Source organism: Toxorhynchites rutilus, chromosome 2 (genome assembly GCF_029784135.1).
Source record: "Toxorhynchites rutilus septentrionalis strain SRP chromosome 2, ASM2978413v1, whole genome shotgun sequence".
NCBI lineage: Eukaryota > Metazoa > Arthropoda > Insecta > Diptera > Culicidae > Toxorhynchites > Toxorhynchites rutilus.
Window position 1 is genome coordinate 106,008,706 of NC_073745.1, and position 20,352 is coordinate 106,029,057.

The 20,352-nt window shown below is 38.1% G+C and overlaps 5 protein-coding genes and 2 long non-coding RNA genes across 7 annotated transcripts; 3 read left to right on the forward strand and 4 right to left on the reverse strand.

Moving 5' to 3' along the window:
- Positions 1-2,650: 2,650 nt before the first annotated feature.
- LOC129768973 (uncharacterized) lies at positions 2,651-3,776 on the reverse strand. Its single transcript, XR_008741773.1, has 4 exons — positions 3,703-3,776; positions 3,075-3,405; positions 2,811-3,019; positions 2,651-2,751 (listed from the first exon to the last, which is right to left on the reverse strand). It is a non-coding gene; the product is annotated as an uncharacterized LOC129768973 (long non-coding RNA).
- Positions 3,777-3,839: 63 nt separating this feature from the next.
- Positions 3,840-5,057, forward strand: LOC129768969 (putative nuclease HARBI1). Its single transcript, XM_055770925.1, has 4 exons — positions 3,840-4,018; positions 4,083-4,515; positions 4,579-4,723; positions 4,785-5,057. The coding sequence occupies exons 1-4, from the start codon at positions 3,906-3,908 to the stop codon at positions 5,042-5,044; spliced, it is 951 nt and encodes a 316-aa protein (XP_055626900.1). The 5' UTR covers positions 3,840-3,905; the 3' UTR covers positions 5,045-5,057.
- Positions 5,058-5,167: 110 nt separating this feature from the next.
- Positions 5,168-6,923, reverse strand: LOC129768971 (uncharacterized). The gene is made up of 3 exons (XM_055770927.1): positions 6,769-6,923; positions 6,532-6,715; positions 5,168-6,465 (listed from the first exon to the last, which is right to left on the reverse strand). Coding segments are annotated over exons 1-3 (744 nt in total). The 5' UTR covers positions 6,771-6,923; the 3' UTR covers positions 5,168-5,907.
- Positions 6,924-8,589: 1,666 nt separating this feature from the next.
- On the reverse strand, positions 8,590-9,201 carry LOC129768972 (uncharacterized). The gene is made up of 2 exons (XR_008741772.1): positions 8,976-9,201; positions 8,590-8,911 (listed from the first exon to the last, which is right to left on the reverse strand). It is a non-coding gene; the product is annotated as an uncharacterized LOC129768972 (long non-coding RNA).
- Positions 9,202-14,184: 4,983 nt separating this feature from the next.
- On the forward strand, positions 14,185-19,376 carry LOC129768967 (CWF19-like protein 2). The gene is made up of 3 exons (XM_055770922.1): positions 14,185-14,518; positions 17,856-19,143; positions 19,199-19,376. Exons 1-3 carry the CDS (start codon positions 14,250-14,252, stop codon positions 19,328-19,330), a joined length of 1,689 nt encoding a protein of 562 aa, XP_055626897.1. The 5' UTR covers positions 14,185-14,249; the 3' UTR covers positions 19,331-19,376.
- LOC129768968 (putative nuclease HARBI1) lies at positions 14,526-15,922 on the forward strand. Its single transcript, XM_055770924.1, has 4 exons — positions 14,526-14,883; positions 14,948-15,380; positions 15,444-15,588; positions 15,650-15,922. The coding sequence occupies exons 1-4, from the start codon at positions 14,771-14,773 to the stop codon at positions 15,907-15,909; spliced, it is 951 nt and encodes a 316-aa protein (XP_055626899.1). The 5' UTR covers positions 14,526-14,770; the 3' UTR covers positions 15,910-15,922.
- On the reverse strand, positions 16,675-17,788 carry LOC129768970 (uncharacterized). The gene is made up of 3 exons (XM_055770926.1): positions 17,634-17,788; positions 17,397-17,580; positions 16,675-17,330 (listed from the first exon to the last, which is right to left on the reverse strand). Coding segments are annotated over exons 1-3 (744 nt in total). The 5' UTR covers positions 17,636-17,788; the 3' UTR covers positions 16,675-16,772.
- Positions 19,377-20,352: the final 976 nt, after the last annotated feature.

Sequence of the window (20,352 nt, forward strand, 5' to 3'; positions counted from 1 at the left end):
TCTGCAAGTGGTGAAAAAATCTTATACGAAAATCTTTCTTGGGGATGTTTTTATATTGTAATTATAAATTTTAGTGGGAATAACAGAAAATTCAAAGAAAATAGATTAGGTTCAGGACTACGTGCTTCAAGTAATTAAATAACGCCAATAAGATATTTTCATTCAAATTAAAACAATTTAAAACTGTCTTCATGTTCCGTATCACAATATACTCGTTGTTCTAATAACCTGCATCCAGCTTATTCAACTTATTCATGATTCTTCATAACTTGATGAAAATTTCACAATTCGATCAACTTTTTCATTTACCATTTGCTTTTCATTCCCTTGATTGTGTTTTTATAAACTCTCGGTTGTATTTATTAACCTTCCGGATGTAGATTTCCTTCCATTGTCTCGTTACTTTTACTCACTTCCTTCTAGTATAACCCCCTGGTTGAATTCACTTCAACTTCCCAGTTTGATTGATTTCAATCTCACTCCAACCTCCAACCTTCTGGTTCAATTTAATCCAATCTGCCAGGTGAATTTATCTCAACCTCCCTGTTGGATTCACTTCTGCTCCCTTGTTGGATTCACTCCAGTCTCTCGATTGGAATCATTTAAACCTACAGAGTGGATTCATTTCATCTTTCCTGTTGGAATAGCTTCAATCTTTCAACGTCATTCACATCTACGATTAAGACCATCATGATGAATCACGATATGAAACGCAAGAGCTTCTTCTGCAACCCAAATTTTCTGAGCGGCTGGGTTCGTTTTTTGCACCATTGATTTTGGACGTGGATGCCAATTGAATACTCTTGCAATGCCCCAAATGGATCTCAAAATGAGGACATGTCCTGCTAAATAAGGTTGGATGGTATCTCTATTCCAACCTCTTGGTTGAATTCCTTTCAAACATCCAGTTTAATTCCCATTAACCTCCCGGTTGAATTCCTTGCAATCTCTCGGTTGAATTTCTCTCAACCTTCCAATTGGATTCCCGGTTGAATCTCCTCCAATCTCCCGGTTGAATTCATGCTTGTATTGACTGCAACATCACAATCATCCTACTCTCCAACATCTCAACTGTACTACAGAGAACACTTTTTTACCTCCATTCCTAATTCCTAATTCCAAGTTTCAACAAAAAAAAGGAAAAAACACGTCGTAGCACCGCAACGGAATTTGTTCTTTCATGCTCTATTTATATGTTTGGAATAATGGTGCCTATTCTGTATTCCGACGGATTTCTATTTCGTTCGAAAGTGATATTTCGATCGTTTTCGAATTTACCATTCCCTATTCCAATCGTTTTGCTCGTTTCGAACGAAAGTGTTAGAAAATTTCGAATATGCATCGATCTGTCAAAAACCGATAAACAAAAAGAAACACCGTATTCGCGTTGACAGTGCGACGGTAGTGCCTCCTGGTGTTGGCAGGGGTTGGCTTCTCATTAGGGGGCAAAACATAAACAAACCGCCATCGAAAATATACAAATTTGATACAGTGATTACTCATTGTAATTCTTTGATTGTGTTGTCTGCTGGTTTTAGGAATCTTTAAACAGCTTTCAAACAGCATATTACGGTGAATAACGAATATTCTGGCCTCATTCAGCGTTTGTAGGAGGCAGAAAAAATAGGCGCATCTGGAGGACTGAGATTTTAGGGTAATTTCTTTAATAAAATTATGAATGAAACTTGAAAAGAAATGAAGTGCTGTTATATTAAACAGTTCTGTCAATTCATTGTCTTTAATAATAAAGCGAAAAACATTACGATACAATTCATTTGCAGTGCAGTGCTTCGTGGAGAAAATGGCCGAGTGGAAGCAAAGTGAACCTTGCAACGAGCCTTGTGATGAAAATATCGGGATTCAATCTATAACACCGCATTCTAGTAAAGTGGTTTGTATAGTTCCTGGATGTCGTACACGGAATGGCCAAGGATATTCATTCTGCTACTCTACATTTTGTTATGAACATAGTTAGTTGCAACTGTGCGTAATATTGATGATTTTTTTTCAAAACATTTAATCTTGTAAAATAGGGAAGAAAATCAATTAAATCACTCAATGATTTTTCCCCTTCTTTTGGACACTTAATTTCTATTATTCTCCCTTCGTTTATAACAATTCCGTCAGGAGAACATCCTAGCCATGAAATATGTGGGGGTATTACGAAACCACAACTCCAAACGTTTTTTCTGTAGTCTCGCTCATATGCTGCTATGGCTTTTGATTCGCATCGGATCCCATGTACGATTGCTGGTGTTGAAAGATGTTTCGGTGTCACCATACTCAGGATTTTACTTTTCCAATTTTTGTTCTTGTCGGGTTGATTTGTGTAGTATGTATACACAGAGTATGCACTGGATGAAGTGATGCGCCGGCTTCGTTCTTTTTTCCATTGCGATGATACTCTTTGTTCTATAGTTCTTGTACATATTTTCAAAGACTCGTATTCCGATACTTTCACATTAATTTCGAAATGAAGTTGCAGATCCTTTTCTAACGGACCTATAAATTCCATTATTTCACGATCGATCATCGTGAAGTTATCAGGATGAAATGATCTTCTCAGGAAGGATTTAAGTAGACTGCAAGTCATATTTTCTTCAATAGAAATTAACGAATCAATGGATTCTGTAGAATGACTTTGCACATCTATATCGAGAAGTGTATTCAGAACATCAGATTCATCATTTTTGTCAATATTTTTCATTTCTCGTCCTTTCTTTTCGTATGCCAGACCGCTTTCAGGGAATCCTAATAATTAATAATTAAAATTTTATTTTAAAAAATCGATCAATAAATTGGAAGCAAACCTTTCACGAAAAGCTGAAGAATGTTGGTACCCTCATCGTGAGTCAAACCCGCCGGCGAGGCAGCTTCAGTCGTATCTTTTGTATTCGTCATTTTTTTGCAGAATGCGGTCAATGGTGTTGTCTTGTACATATCGTCAGCAACTTTTTCTGCAATTTTACCCCACTTTTGTTGCAAATCTGTTACTGTAAGCAATGGAACTGAAGGGAACCTAAAAATAGAAAAATTGATTTTTGCCATTTGTATTCAAGAAAATCACAAAAAACCCATTAGAAGATGTTTTAAAACGGCCATTATGTGTTTGCATTTTCCCATTCCAGCTTTGCACGAACACTGAAAAGACCACTTTTCAAAGGAAGGTCTGGTGCGGATGGAAATTTTGTGTGGATCAGCTCTAGGTGATGATGACTTCAAACAAGTCGCAAATATGGTAAAGCCGTCCTCGTGCACGGTTTGAACTCCGACAAGAAGCAAGTGGTTAGCTTGAAACACCCGTTCACCTTCGACTATCAACCTGCTTCCTCCTCCGACGTATTGAAAAAAATCGGCAAGCTGCAAATTTACCGTCATCATCGAAGAGTTTATCGCATTGGATGCCTGTTTAAGAAAGAAATATTAAAGGTTTTCATTAGCTTTTCATTGCATTAGAAATATTCCGGAACTATTTTTTGTTCAAATCGCACTAAAGTAACTAAAGATTTTTACCACAGATTCAGGAAGAAACCTCGAAACATCGATTTTCATTCATAATTTGAATTCGAAACGAGAGATGAAATTCTAATTCGCAAATCATACTAGTTTTTGAATATTAATTATGGACGAACAATACAAGTACGATTTGCACGAATGGTGAAAAAAGATTATGCATATGGTATATGATATTTTCTTACTCACCATTTTTGCAGAAAGCTATAGAATCTCAAGATAACTTTGAACAAAAATTATAGTTTTTCTCACTGCGTTTGTTTACGTTTCACCCCCTAATTTGAAATGTCAAACTCAATTCCGTCAACGCGGATTAAATAGCGGCGAGTGCGAGTTGAATTTCAGTTAATTTTTGATCCTAAGAGAAATTTGTGAGAAAATTTTCTCGTTCAATGGATTCCGTTTTGTTACCGATTTTGGCGGAGCAAGAAGAAATTGGAATGCCTTGCTACCATCGGCGAAACCACCGAAAATCAACCGACTTCATAAAACTTTCTGATGAAGCGTAAGTATCCGTCTCAAAAATCCCATGTTTGTTTCTCTTATTGATTAATTTTGCCCTTATTCAGATTCATCAAAAGTTTTCGTCTAAGTAAGGAAGCTTTTCGGTACGTTTTAGAGGAAATTGAGAACTGCCTTACCACAAGGAAAGGTGGTCTATCCACGGAGGTGAAACTCGCAGCATGTTTGCGATTCTTTGCTGAAGGAAATTATCAACATGGAGCAGGGCAAGATTATCACATTGCCATAGCACAGCCCACATTTTCCAAGGTGCTGACTGAAATGCTTAACATTCTGGAGCGGACACTGTGTAAGAAATGGATTTCCCTAAATATGACGGAAGACGAACAGCGGCGTGCTAAACTACACTTCTATCAGAAAACATCAATTCCGGGTGTTATTATGTGTTTGGATGGAACCCACGTAAAAATTATTCCACCTAAGCTGAATCGAAATTTGTTTTTTAATCGGAAGGGATTTTATAGTCTCAACGTTCTGATTGTAAGTATTATTAGTATTTGAATTAACAAATCAATGAACAAATACTCTTTTTTATCAACATAGGTTTGTGACGATCAGCAAAGGATTCGTTTCGTTGATCCTACCTTCCAGGGATCTAATCATGACTCTCATATATGGCGTGTAAGCCCTGCAAGAACTCACTTTGAGCAGCTTCACCAAAATGGTGAAGTTAATACTAAGATTCTAGGTAATGTTCAACTACAATATTTTAGTATACTTGTATGTACTGTGTGATAAAATATTTTCAGGTGATGCTGGTTATCCATCGGAACCTTGGTTAGTAACGCCATTCAGAGCAGCGGAGGAAGGGAGTTTGGAGAGCGATTTTAATCGCAGGCATGCCTTGGGTCGTGCTATCGTCGAGCGGACAATCGGTTTACTAAAAAATCGGTTTAGATGCATCCTTGGCGCGAGACAACTTCACTACAATCCTACTAAATGCGCTCAAATTATAAATGTATGCTGTGCACTTCACAATATATGCTTAGAATTTGGTCGTTCTCAGTAGTTATAATATGTTATGCAGCTGTTTACATAATAAACTTTTGTTTAAATTAATATTTATGACTGTTAAATTTCATCTAACTTGTTTGCAAATGCTCAAATAAATAACAACCACCGGAAAAGGAAGTGTCTTCCTTACTTAACTATGGTTTCGGCAGAATTATTTACTCTTATTCCTGCCAACACTTTGAGAACATGTCATTATCGATTTCTCGTAAGCAGGCCAAGTATTCAAATAACCATTGTTAATACTTTTTGCGTTGTTTTAACCCCTTGCTGTACGATTTAATTTCCAACAGCACGGCCCAAAACGAGCACTTCGAGTCGTTCCGCTACTCTGCTGAGTGTGGGTATCTAACATGGGTGCCCTATGATGAGCAAATACATGTTGTGTTTAAAATAAAAACGAAGGAGTTATTACTACGTACTAACTCGTTCGTTTTTATTTTAATTATAATATTCAAATTATATTTTATATTTTTAGCTCATTCAATTTTTTTTTTAAATAACGGAAATTTGATAATCTTCAGTTGTCGGTATCCTCATCATATGCCTGAAGCTATGTAATTATTTCACATCGAGAAACAACGAGTGAAGTTCAATGTTGTACGTGAAGGGGTTAAGGAAGTTCCATAAACTATAGGCGAAATTCGTGAATTTTAAAAAAGTTTATATAATTTTGATGCTATTCCAAACAAACTTCAAAGAAAAAATTAAGTAAGATTTTTCTTCCATGGAAAGATATAAAAATACGATTAGAACTTTTTTCATTTTTTTATACTTGAGTTACAATATAAAGATAAAAAATCAGATCACTGATATTTTGAAACATTATTCTAATGTTCTGAAATATACGCAATCTGCGTTTCAAGGATTTGTCGCTATTGATTTCTCCAGCGCGATCTTCTCCATCTCGTGGTTATGTCGTTTTTGTTCACTCAGATGTTCTTTGAGTGTGGCATCCACGGAAAGAATCGCTCGAGCTGATTGGCGCTGATAATGAACCAGATCACTCAAATTCTTGTTTGTGTTTTTTAACAGGGATTTCACATTGGTGTGAAATTTGTTTTGTTGCTCGACTTGCAGCTCTAATAGCCTCGTGGTAGAAGGTCTGGATTTTTTCGGCTGAGAGGGCTGGAAGTGAATGGTATTATTGATACCGTCACACTCGTCGGAAGTACCATAATATATAAAATTTTCCTGGTCTGCAGCTTGAGGTTCACCCGAAGGCGAACCCAACTGTGTTCCATGAGATGAGGTACCCGGGATTCCTTCCACGGTCGCAAGTAACCCAGTTAGTAGAACTGCCTGCTCCTCCAGCTCGGACAAATTGATAATTTTATTGGGTCCTCCACCTGTCGCCCTCTGCTCCCGTTTGTTGTGAGCGAGTTTTCGCTTTAATCCGGACTTATAGTCCGCCCAAACCTACACAGAAAACCAGGGCAAAAATAAGACTATAAACATATGTTTCGGATTCGTTTTAGTATATACCTTTTTCCATCCACTTCCATCGCGAATAGGCGGTCCCAAACTATTGACTTCTGCCGCCAGATCATCCCAGAAGGGTCCGGAATTTCCTCGGGAGAAACCCTTTGCTATGTCCGGCTCTTGCTCCAGAAGCAGCACAATCCGCTCGAACTGATTTTTAGTGGTTGTTTTGTTTTTGTTTTTTTCCCTGTTGAACGTTAAAATTAATTTAAAGAAAAAAATGATTAAAAATTAGCTTACATTTTTGCAGTTCACCGCTCATCCGCTGCGGAAATTATTCACTCCTTCATAAACAAAGTGGGTTTGACGTTTGGTTTGATTCGAATGAAAGATGTTCGAAAACAAAACAGTCCGAACGAAAGGTATTCGAATTTGAAAACACCTCGAACGAAACAGGGAATGGAATTTACCAAGTCGTTCGAAATATTTCGAATCGATTGAAATACAGAATAGACACCAATAAGTTAATCGTATTTTTCCTCTGAATTGAATTATTGAATCGAATTGAATTACCTTTGTTCATTTATCCTCGTCGCCAATTGTAGTAAAATAACCGCGAAGGGTGATCCAGCCAATATTGTTTTATTAAAATGTATCTTACACCAGTAGAGCCAACGTTTTCTATTGTATTCAAGTCTTTAGGGTGAGTTTAGACTAGTGATATATTCATGTAAAGAAATATGATGAGATTTATAGAAATCGCATCAACCGTTTACACTAGCGCGAGCTTATATAATGAGTATATTCATATTTTCGGTGAATTTATTCACCTGAAGTAGAATTGCATCCAACTTTAGTGATTTCTCGCCAGTAAGAAATTCACCAGCGTTTACATATGCCTGAATTTATTCCATATATTCTACACATATATACCTCGAAGAAGTGTATCATATATATTCTCACCCGTTTACATCTATTTTCGGCTGAATAAATCCATCTATAGCTATAGATCTCCCTAATGTAAACCCGCCATCAGATTGCTTTGTGCTGTTCGTCAGAAACGATTCTGCGGATGTGAGTCGTCTCAAATCACTACGAATAAAATTAATTGACAAATGGCTGAGAAGTGTTGCGTAGTTTTTTTTTCAATATAATTAAATATTGTTCTTATTGAATATTTCATCAAATAATTTTGCCATGTGAAAATAATGTCAATTTTTACGACATCTCAAATTACATTGGAATGCCCATCACAACATAAATTCAAATCCTCCTACGCTCGAAATGTCCGAAGTAACAAAACCATCAAGCAGCACGATTTTCGTAGTCGTATTTCGCTAGGTAGTGCGGACTGAATCAAAACGGCTGTCAAAAAAGATCCAATTGAAATGTCAAAAGAGATCCAACGATCAGGAGTGTTTTTTTTCTTATGACACTATAAAAAAGGTATTCTTATCAAAGGCAAAAATAATTAAACTTAAAAAAGAACGAACTTCATTTTTTCTTCAATTATTTAATTGGCCATTGCATCTATGAAAGAGAATCTCATATTGCAAGGTATCAGAACCTGACAACAAACTGATCAACAAACTACGAATAACTCTTAGTTCACTCCAAGATTTTAATGTGGGAGCGAAATTCGACATTAGCGAATTTTGATACGTACATACATAGCAAAAGTGAAATGTTTTGGGGACGTTTTTTCTAACGCTAGTGAAAATAGTTTTGCTGGCCGAATGAAATCCACGTAATTATGATCCGCTAGTGCTGGTTATGAATATAATGGTGAAGCAATCTGCGCTTCGAGTTGATGATGGACGTAATCTTCTGAGTCAACTACCGGCTTAATTGTGGAGAAGGCCTTACGGTTTCTCACGATGTTTCTTTTCCGGTTGAAATGTAACGATGTATTTCTATCAAAATTGTACAGTCCCAAGGGCACTTAAGAGAGAACAGATCCCTCGACGCCAGACCCTAAAGTGCAATCCACAGCTCTCCTGCAAAAAGGATCGAACATGCTCCGCCAACGGATTGGATGATAGTTTTTGCTGTATAAGGACAGCACCCCAGTTCGATTTAAGACAGCAGAGTGTACGTAACAGCAGCAAATTCGAAGCAGAATTTAAGTGTTTGTATAATTTATAACTCTGTATTATTTCATGTATATTTCTATAATATTAAGTAAAAACAATGTACGTAGTTATAGTTTAAACGTGTGTTGTGTTTCGTCTCCGATGAAACGAGTCCCTCAATCTGCCACAGTGATATGAAGTTCCATGCGAATGGAAAATCCCCGCAGCATCACTGCAATGAAGGTAGTCTGCATCGCGCCCACGGGAGGAATTTGATTTCTCACGCTGGGCAATCCGCATAAAGGCTGCTTTGGTATCGCGCAGCGGGATTAGGAAGCAGTCCACTGCATTAAGACGCTATAAAAATAATCCTGAAAATGTGTATGAAAGGTTTGCTACACTTTTGGTTTTCAATAATTCAAACATCGTACTTACTCCACAGATACGTGAATTCTTATTCGGAACTAGTTTACCGTCCCTGCAAAAATCGACCCAGCGCGTCTGTAAATACGTTTCCGAAGGAATACGATAAAAGCTAACGCGAATACTTTCACTCGTATTCGGGTAGCGTTTCACTGAGCAACGCATTTTTAATGTTCACTTTCCCTGATATAATATTTCTCCGAACGAAATAAAAACAAACGGAGTGACAGTCACGTAAATGTTTACTCCGGCGATTTCAAAACATTCGATGAAAAGTGGAACGAAGTGTTGCCAGATGATTTTGAAAAAAAGGTCTGTAAAAATATGTGAGTCTGTTAAAAATGTGGAAATGTCTGTAAAAGTGTGCGGATCTGTAGAAATATCTTTTAACGTTAATTTTTCCAGATTCATTGATACTTTGTACATCGCGATGCACGTGAGATTGTCTTTTGTATATTATTGTATATATTTTTATATGTACATCTTTTATATATACAGCCATTCCATGCCAAACCGATATAGTGGTTCTCAGATTTCGATGAAAAGTGGTAGTTTTGTTCTTTATCGCAAAACATTAGACCCTTTTTTTATTTTATCGTTAGGGTGACCATTTCCATTTAAGAGTGGTCCGAAAAATCATTTTTCCCCAGTTTTTCCCAAAACTGACTTTTTTCAAAAATTCATAACTTTTGACTCGCTGAACCGATTTAGATTATCGACATATCTAGTTGAAACCAATGATCTAGCTTTTCATTAATATATAATATATTGAAATTGCTAAGAAAAAAAGGATTTTGTTTTCGTAAATATCGATTGTAGTTTTTTTTTATTATTTACATGGCTTTGGACTAGAGGGCGCTATATATTTTTTATACTTTTCTTGGAAGCTGCGGATGTTATACATAACATATCTCGATTTCAGAGATGCTATTTTTTTGGTTTTTGAGATATGATTTTTTTAAGTTAACCGGTGGTCCGAAAAATCATTTTTCCCCTTGAGAACCACTTTATTGGCATGAAATGGCTGTATATACAGTAGTTTACAGTTGATGCGACATTTAGCAAATTGGACAGACCTGTAATTCGACACGTTTAATTGGACATTTTGACTTCTAATTGGACATTTTTGTAAACATCAAGTTCGGGGCCTAAATTATGGTCCCACATTGAAAGTCCCAACCAGGCGTCGACACTGTATCACTCTCATCGCCAATGTCTAATTACAAGTCAAAATCGCCTCCAATGCGACACTGAGTGGTGCTCGGCATGTCGCATTAAACGTGAATAACTGTGTAGCATGGTACACAAATTAAGATATGCCGGCCCCTTGATTCTGCAAAGCTTTGGAACTGCTTCTTTTGGGCAACTATCCACAAGAGGCATTTGTAGGGTTCCACTGAGTGCTCAGACGTCGATAGAACTGGGATGACAAAAATCATTCCATTCTAGCGACGCGGCACTCAGTATTTTCTTCTTTGTTTTGGAACATGTCTTTTGTGGGAACGTTGAGCTGCATCCTCACCCAAAGGGGGAGTGAAAGAGCTGTTCCTGTTTCGGGTTTGAAACTCTGCAAAAGAGCAGGTGCTTTGTGCCCAAATATGGGTTGGACGGAGGGTCCGACAAGATCAGGAACTTGGGATTAAAGGTGGATGGCCTTAATGATTGAGGCAATTGTTGCCCGCGATAATCGACTCTTAGAAATGTTATGTACTTGCGCACTTTTGTGGCAATTACATAGCGGAGACAAAACTTATTTCGCGCCTGGGTGATCTGAGGATTTTTGAAATTTTTCTCGGTCACTTTATCCTGGATCGTGGAAGAGGCTGGATCCGGCGGACATCGCCAAGAGCCTCGGTATAAAAGTTTAGGTTAGTTAAACGTGTTTTTTTTTTGTTACAAACCAGTTTTAGGATTTTTTTCCCGGGTAGATAGTTTTTTTATATAGTGGCTCAAAAACTAGAGACAGGAAGGAAATATCGTGCTTTGCGTGGTCAAATCGAAAGGTAAAACGTGCTTGATTGAATGCGTGATTAAACATGTCCTAATATTCCACGTGGGTGGAAATATATGCATTAATCCAACAGCAACAAATTCCCGAAACGCCGTTTTGAAGTTAGAGCCGCTCCAGACCCCACGGTGCAGCGAGAAGGAGCCAGCCAACCACAAGCTGAAGAGCGCGAAGCGCTGGCAGGGATTGAGCAGCTACGACGACCGGTTTAAGCGCTGGTCCCAGCAGCCTTAATATCAACGACCGACTCAAGCGGAGGAAGTCCCGCTGAACCAAGCATCAGGAGCATCGAAGATTGGCTTAAACGAGGGGAGACCCGCTAATCCAAGCGATCAAATAACCATCGACAAGCGGGAGGTGGCCCGCTGATCTAAGCAACATAAGCAGCATCGCAATCAAAATTAGGACATCGCACTCAAAAGGTCGTGAGTAACACAAAAACTATTATTCCATGCGCATGACGATATTTCAGCCGGTACGGTCGTGAAAGCATACAAGTAGCGATCGTAGCCGAGCGAGTTGGTCGACCGGTCCCCCATGTTAAGGGTACCCGGTTCGAATCCCAAGTTAACAACATATATGATCATATTCGAACAAACCAATTAAATTTCCACGTACGTAATGAATTTCACGAATCGAAACAAATATACAAAAATCCTAGGTCCCTGCGACGCTAATTTTTCCGCTGGTTGCGATTATTTGGTTTGAATGGCTAAATTAAGTTGAGCGAATAAGCACACCCCCACCGCTCCCTATGGGGGAACACATGAAGAAGTGACACGATGAATAAAATTTACTGTTGCCGAAAATAGGGATGGAAAGAGAGATGATAGGGGAAATAGATTCATTAAAACGTGTAAATAAAATGTAACGAAATTTATGGAACTGTAATGAAAATTGGAAATCAATAGAGACCTTTTCTTTGGAGTATTTGCAAATTTAGTTTATTTGTTTTGATGAGAATTCTAAAACTGGTTTTGTGAAGGGACCACGATTAGCAAGTCTTGCTCTCCTCGTTGATTTTTTCCGGTTGATGATTTTTGTTGGTTCTGGTTTCCCAAACGTGAAGGGAAAACGTGCATTGTTTGAGACTTTACCGGTGATGATAACACAGGCAAAAGTGGGATCTATTTTGTCGATCTGAGGTCGATTGTTGCTAGCAACAATTGCCACAGCAATCAGTTCGTTTCCCAAAGTGCTTGGGACGGTCGAACCTGAAACCTTTCTGTGTTTGGGGGTTCAAAGGAAAAAACCTGCCCTTTGGCAGAGTCTCAGCTGGGCACCGAAACAGTGGTGAACGGCCTCCTTCGGGAGTGGCGCTTAAGCCGTTCACTAGCAACTCCCCCATTCATTCATACCCGACCGTCACGGGTTACAACTGTATATACATATACTAGCTGACCCGGCGAACTTCGTCCCGGGTCAGCAAGTATATGTAGTATATGTCATATCATTATTGTTTTGATATGAATTCCATAGAACGAATTTCTAAACTTTTCTCATCATAACATTGTTCTGTGGGCAGAATACCACAAATACAATAAAATGAAGACAGATCAAAAGGGACCTTTCCTTCATCGGATTTTGGGATAAGCAACACATTTAGCCTTCCATGTTTATTTATATAGATAGATAAAAGATATAGGAATGCGTTGTTTAGCCTGAAAATCCATTTCCACTTTCGAACAAAGATCAACTTCGCTAGCGCAAATATTGAATGGACTAAAAACGCTTATCATGATGTAATTTTTGGTCATATGGGAAGTCATTTTTTCGTATTTTCCGACATTCCTTCTGAGTTTTCCGGAAACTTTCCGATTTGGAAAAGGGTTAAGGCTTTGAAAATCAACTCACTGTCGTTCGCTCAAAAGATACTCCTTTAGGAGAGTAATTTTTAAGGAAATTAGCAACGCACATGTTGCACCGTACGTTTGCTAAAAAATTATTCGCTTGGCGGCGGCAGCGCTAATTCGGTTTACTTGGTTTGTCGTCGGCTGTTCTTGATATTCTCGGGAAATTACAATCTGTTAAGTTTTACCAATCTCATCGATAGTTCTCATAAGTTCTCGACTCTGTTCCCTCGCTGTCATGAAATTTTGAAGTATAGTATAGATACATTTAATGCAATTTTTCATTCATCGTGAAGAATCGTATTGTCTGTTTCGTCTGCAATGATTTCAGGGCAAAAGTAATCATTAAAAACGTTGACGTATACAATTTATTGTTACCAAACAAAACGCCAACAGAATGCAAAAGATACTGAAGTACTGTCGTCGGTCACTGAGCGATACTATGCTCACGACATCACTGCAATGCGACCTATTTTGCGCACGTAATCACTGTGGTGACACCGGCAGTTAGGCGCTAGTTTGCGCACACAACCACTGTGGTTACACCGAACGACAAAGTGTTAATGAATTACTCAAAAAATTGGTCTAACGTCATGTGTATTGAAATAAACTAAATATAAAAACTTTTGAAGTATTAAAACTATGGAAAAATGTAATACGATGAGTCGAATATCTTTGATGTGATAAATAGAGCCTCTCATTTTTCAAAAACCTGTGGAATATTGTTGTATCCAAATAGTCTGCAACAAAAAAAAAAGTTTTTTACAGATATGTCTGTAAATTTGCAAACATATCTGTTAATCTGGCATCTCTGGTGGTCTGACAATTTATTGCAAGAAATCGCTTGAAAAAATCCATAAATTTACTTGAAAATGAAGTGGATTGAGTCCGCACCACTTAGGTATTTCGTATTCGTAAGTCGTTTGAGTTTTTGTTTCTTTCGGATATTGTTATTTTTTTTAGTGCAATTCAACGATAATAATCTGCCTAATCTGCTAAGCGCACACACTTAAATTACTGTTTAGTAGTTATTTTTAAATTATTATTGTGCAACGTAATTTGTCAAATGAACAAACACGGTCAGTCACAACATCCCACGTAACAGTTTTCGCTCCGAGTCTTCAATTTCAAACTAAAATCGTGGAACAACAGTTACGATTAGTATATCGGAGTTATTTGGTGAATGCTTGTGGTGAAAGTACTGATGAAGATTCTTCAATTTTTCTGGGAACCATTCGCGCCATAATGTTCCGAGCTTCGTTTTCCTCGGGTTAACGTAAATGTTACATTGGATCTTTCCAAAAGTTACGCGAGCATCCAATGTTCATTTGGCAATGCTTACCTGCTCGCTCATATACCTTGTGACAGAATCTTGTTTTGTTTATAATACGGCGCAGGTTCAATCTATTTGTTTTTAACTCTCCGGAAATGAGCTCCAGTTGTTCCGATAGCGATTCTGGTGGAAGGAAACGCCACAAGAAACATAAAAAGAAGGAGAAGAAAGGAAAGAAGCATAAAAAAGAAAAAAAGCGGAAAGAGAAAAAGTCGCACAAGAAGCGCATCCGCCACGCCAGTTCCAGCAGCAGTGGTAGCGGGAGTGATCGTGATGAATGGATAGAAAAGGGGAAACCGACAAAACCAGCTGCTGTGCCGGAGCGTGATGATTGGATGAACTCTCTGTTGATACCAACTTATAGGTGCCTATTCTGTATTCCGACGGATTTCTATTTCGTTCGAAAGTGATATTTCGATCGTTTTCGAATTTACCATTCCCTATTCCAATCGTTTTGCTCGTTTCGAACGAAAGTGTTAGAAAATTTCGAATATGCATCGATCTGTCAAAAACCGATAAACAAAAAGAAACACCGTATTAAATAGCGGCGAGTGCGAGTTGAATTTCAGTTAATTTTTGATCCTAAGAGAAATTTGTGAGAAAATTTTCTCGTTCAATGGATTCCGTTTTGTTACCGATTTTGGCGGAGCAAGAAGAAATTGGAATGCCTTGCTACCATCGGCGAAACCACCGAAAATCAACCGACTTCATAAAACTTTCTGATGAAGCGTAAGTATCCGTCTCAAAAATCCCATGTTTGTTTCTCTTATTGATTAATTTTGCCCTTATTCAGATTCATCAAAAGTTTTCGTCTAAGTAAGGAAGCTTTTCGGTACGTTTTAGAGGAAATTGAGAACTGCCTTACCACAAGGAAAGGTGGTCTATCCACGGAGGTGAAACTCGCAGCATGTTTGCGATTCTTTGCTGAAGGAAATTATCAACATGGAGCAGGGCAAGATTATCACATTGCCATAGCACAGCCCACATTTTCCAAGGTGCTGACTGAAATGCTTAACATTCTGGAGCGGACACTGTGTAAGAAATGGATTTCCCTAAATATGACGGAAGACGAACAGCGGCGTGCTAAACTACACTTCTATCAGAAAACATCAATTCCGGGTGTTATTATGTGTTTGGATGGAACCCACGTAAAAATTATTCCACCTAAGCTGAATCGAAATTTGTTTTTTAATCGGAAGGGATTTTATAGTCTCAACGTTCTGATTGTAAGTATTATTAGTATTTGAATTAACAAATCAATGAACAAATACTCTTTTTTATCAACATAGGTTTGTGACGATCAGCAAAGGATTCGTTTCGTTGATCCTACCTTCCAGGGATCTAATCATGACTCTCATATATGGCGTGTAAGCCCTGCAAGAACTCACTTTGAGCAGCTTCACCAAAATGGTGAAGTTAATACTAAGATTCTAGGTAATGTTCAACTACAATATTTTAGTATACTTGTATGTACTGTGTGATAAAATATTTTCAGGTGATGCTGGTTATCCATCGGAACCTTGGTTAGTAACGCCATTCAGAGCAGCGGAGGAAGGGAGTTTGGAGAGCGATTTTAATCGCAGGCATGCCTTGGGTCGTGCTATCGTCGAGCGGACAATCGGTTTACTAAAAAATCGGTTTAGATGCATCCTTGGCGCGAGACAACTTCACTACAATCCTACTAAATGCGCTCAAATTATAAATGTATGCTGTGCACTTCACAATATATGCTTAGAATTTGGTCGTTCTCAGTAGTTATAATATGTTATGCAGCTGTTTACATAATAAACTTTTGTTTAAATTAATATTTATGACTGTTAAATTTCATCTAACTTGTTTGCAAATGCTCAAATAAATAACAACCACCGGAAAAGGAAGTGTCTTCCTTACTTAACTATGGTTTCGGCAGAATTATTTACTCTTATTCCTGCCAACACTTTGAGAACATGTCATTATCGATTTCTCGTAAGCAGGCCAAGTATTCAAATAACCATTGTTAATACTTTTTGCGTTGTTTTAACCCCTTGCTGTACGATTTAATTTCCAACAGCACGGCCCAAAACGAGCACTTCGAGTCGTTCCGCTACTCTGCTGAGTGTGGGTATCTAACATGGGTGCCCTATGATGAGCAAATACATGTTGTGTTTAAAATAAAAACGAAGGAGTTATTACTACGTACTAACTCGTTCGTTTTTATTTTAATTATAATATTCAAATTATATTTTATATTTTTAGCTCATTCAATTTTTTTTTTAAATAACGGAAATTTGATAATCTTCAGTTGTCGGTATCCTCATCATATGCCTGAAGCTATGTAATTATTTCACATCGAGAAACAACGAGTGAAGTTCAATGTTGTACGTGAAGGGGTTAAGGAAGTTCCATAAACTATAGGCGAAATTCGTGAATTTAAAAAAAGTTTATATAATTTTGATGCTATTCCAAACAAACTTCAAAGAAAAAATTAAGTAAGATTTTTCTTCCATGGAAAGATATAAAAATACGATTAGAACTTTTTTCATTTTTTTATACTTGAGTTACAATATAAAGATAAAAAATCAGATCACTGATATTTTGAAACATTATTCTAATGTTCTGAAATATACGCAATCTGCGTTTCAAGGATTTGTCGCTATTGATTTCTCCAGCGCGATCTTCTCCATCTCGTGGTTATGTCGTTTTTGTTCACTCAGATGTTCTTTGAGTGTGGCATCCACGGAAAGAATCGCTCGAGCTGATTGGCGCTGATAATGAACCAGATCACTCAAATTCTTGTTTGTGTTTTTTAACAGGGATTTCACATTGGTGTGAAATTTGTTTTGTTGCTCGACTTGCAGCTCTAATAGCCTCGTGGTAGAAGGTCTGGATTTTTTCGGCTGAGAGGGCTGGAAGTGAATGGTATTATTGATACCGTCACACTCGTCGGAAGTACCATAATATATAAAATTTTCCTGGTCTGCAGCTTGAGGTTCACCCGAAGGCGAACCCAACTGTGTTCCATGAGATGAGGTACCCGGGATTCCTTCCACGGTCGCAAGTAACCCAGTTAGTAGAACTGCCTGCTCCTCCAGCTCGGACAAATTGATAATTTTATTGGGTCCTCCACCTGTCGCCCTCTGCTCCCGTTTGTTGTGAGCGAGTTTTCGCTTTAATCCGGACTTATAGTCCGCCCAAACCTACACAGAAAACCAGGGCAAAAATAAGACTATAAACATATGTTTCGGATTCGTTTTAGTATATACCTTTTTCCATCCACTTCCATCGCGAATAGGCGGTCCCAAACTATTGACTTCTGCCGCCAGATCATCCCAGAAGGGTCCGGAATTTCCTCGGGAGAAACCCTTTGCTATGTCCGGCTCTTGCTCCAGAAGCAGCACAATCCGCTCGAACTGATTTTTAGTGGTTGTTTTGTTTTTGTTTTTTTCCCTATTGAACGTTAAAATTAATTTAAAGAAAAAAATGATTAAAAATTAGCTTACATTTTTGCAGTTCACCGCTCATCCGCTGCGGAAATTATTCACTCCTTCATAAACAAAGTGGGTTTGACGTTTGGTTTGATTCGAATGAAAGATGTTCGAAAACAAAACAGTCCGAACGAAAGGTATTCGAATTTGAAAACACCTCGAACGAAACAGGGAATGGAATTTACCAAGTCGTTCGAAATATTTCGAATCGATTGAAATACAGAATAGACACCATAGTAAAGAAGTTAAGCGCGACGAAAAAAAACCTCCAGTCGAAAGGTACGATCCGAAAACAAGCGTACGAGAATTGAATCCTCACTGGAGAAACGGTGGTAGTGGATTGCCGAGTTTTAAAAGACCAGCAGATGATGAAGACGAGTACGGTTCGAATAGGAGGGAGAAGACAGAAATTCGAAAAGATCTGAGTCGGAGTGGTGGCTGGAGAAAACCTAGTGATAACAAAGACACGGCTCGGCAAGAAAATGTCATAAATAAGGATGTCAAAAAATTAGACCAGGAAAGCGAGGATGGTGTACTTCTGAACGATCAACAGTTGAACGATTTAGGGGCAAAGATTGTGAAGGCGGAAATCATGGGTAATATCGAGTTAGCAAAAAGTTTGAAAGATAAGCTGGAGAAGGCTAAAGAATATAGAAATCAAATACAAAATCAAAATTCGACACAGAAGAGACGGAACGAGACACAAGAAGAGGATGATGTTCAGTTTACAGTCTGTAAATCGACAACAGAAAGTATCCGACGGAACAAACAACAGCGACGTTCTCAGAATAATCTTCCTCCTAACGATTTGGCAGATAAATTCCGATCGGAGCGTTCGGAAAATGACAATATGGATGCCGAATTTTTCAAGGTTTCGACCAAGCTTGACCGTGAGGGAAGCAATCTGGAAAACATTTTCGACCATGGCCGTGCCAGTTCGTCTAGCTCGGGTCAGACGAACGAAGAGAAAGCTGTTCGCGATATGAATAGGTTATCCAAGGCTCAAGCTGACTGTGCACGATGCATCAATTCATCCACATTTTTACAAGACAACATCATATCGATGGGGAAAAATATATTCCTAGCTGTTCCAAGTTGGAAAGCTCTGCAACCCAAACACTGTCTCATTATGCCGGTTGCTCATTATCCCGCCTTAACTCACATGGATGAGGATGTTCATGAGGAGTTGATAACAACTTGCAAAGCACTCAAGCGCATGTTCGCTTCCCATAAACAGGAAGTTGTATTTTTCGAAACCGTCCGTTACATCAATCGTAATCCACACACCTACATACAATGCGTTCCTGCTGATAACTATGAGATGGCACCATTTTACTTCAAGAAAGCAATTCTCGAATCAGAAACCGAATGGGCCATGAACAAGAAGCTACATAACTTGCAAGGCTTGGAAATAAGGCGTGTTGTTCCTAAGGGATTGCCATACTTTTTGGTGAATTTCAACATGGAGAATGGATTCGCGCACGTTATTGAGGATCAGGAAAGTTTTCCTGTCACGTTTGCCTCTGTGAGTGAGAAATTTTGTTACAAAAGATATGATTTATTCTTAAATTCTATTATAGGAAACCATCGCTGGTATCTTAGGACTGGATACACGGGATTGGCGAAATCCTGGTAAAGAGCATAATCCCAAGCAACGCGTGCGGGAATTTCAGCTGTGGTGGAAAGAGTATGATAATTTGACGAAAATCTAATTCCTACATTAAATTGAAATAAAAAACTATTTGCAATGCAACAGTAGATTTCAGTAAAATTTGAATATTCATAGAAATGATATTAATAATTTACTTTGGTTTTTACAATGTACATTTGCGTGCTTCTATTGCCGATAATTACAGCTTATTCTGCCGCGGTACATTTATGTTCACATACATATGTGTGTCTCGTTTATGTGCACATGTGTAACAAAATGTTTATTATTTTCTCTTCATCATTCATATAAGACGTCTGTTACCGGTTCCATCGACTCTTGTGACATTTATTTGATTATAATGAGCATAATGTATAGTGCCTTTCAGAATTTAATTCATCAAACATTGCTTCCGGATTCCTTCTGCATCGGGTATGAATAGCTATTATAACCAAGCAATATTCGCATGACTAAACTATTGGTCATTGATTAATGAAACATAAAATGTGTCTTGCTTTTGACGTAGAATTACGTCTTTCGAGAACATATTGGGGGTACAAATTGAAAAACGAAAATCGATCGCACCGTGAAAAATGTACGATTTCAAACGCTTATTGCTCAGTCATTTCATGATGGATTGATGAGATTGCGTCAATCGATTTCGGCAACGATTTTTTTTTATTTGAACAAAATAATATATATCATGGAACTAACTGTCGACCAACTAAAAAATCTCAACCAAACGCAAATACATCGTTATCCAAAAGGAAATACCTCGTTCTGATTGGTCGACATTGAAAATACATTCTTATCTTGTACTCACAATCTCAGTCATTTTCTGACAGATTTACGAGTTTTGCAAATTGCAAATATGTGCAAGTCGTGGCCATTTTCATATAGCAAGTAAGGTGAGTAATACGGTTGATTCTAGCAAACAGAATTTTAATTTGGAACTTAAATGTTGGTTGCTTCGTGAAATTTCATAACAATGACCGATCATGCATTGTGGAACATGTAGCACAAGTATAAAGCCGGGTTCAGACGGTGCGAGTAAGCATACGAGTCGGTCTAGTCAGTTACTGCAGT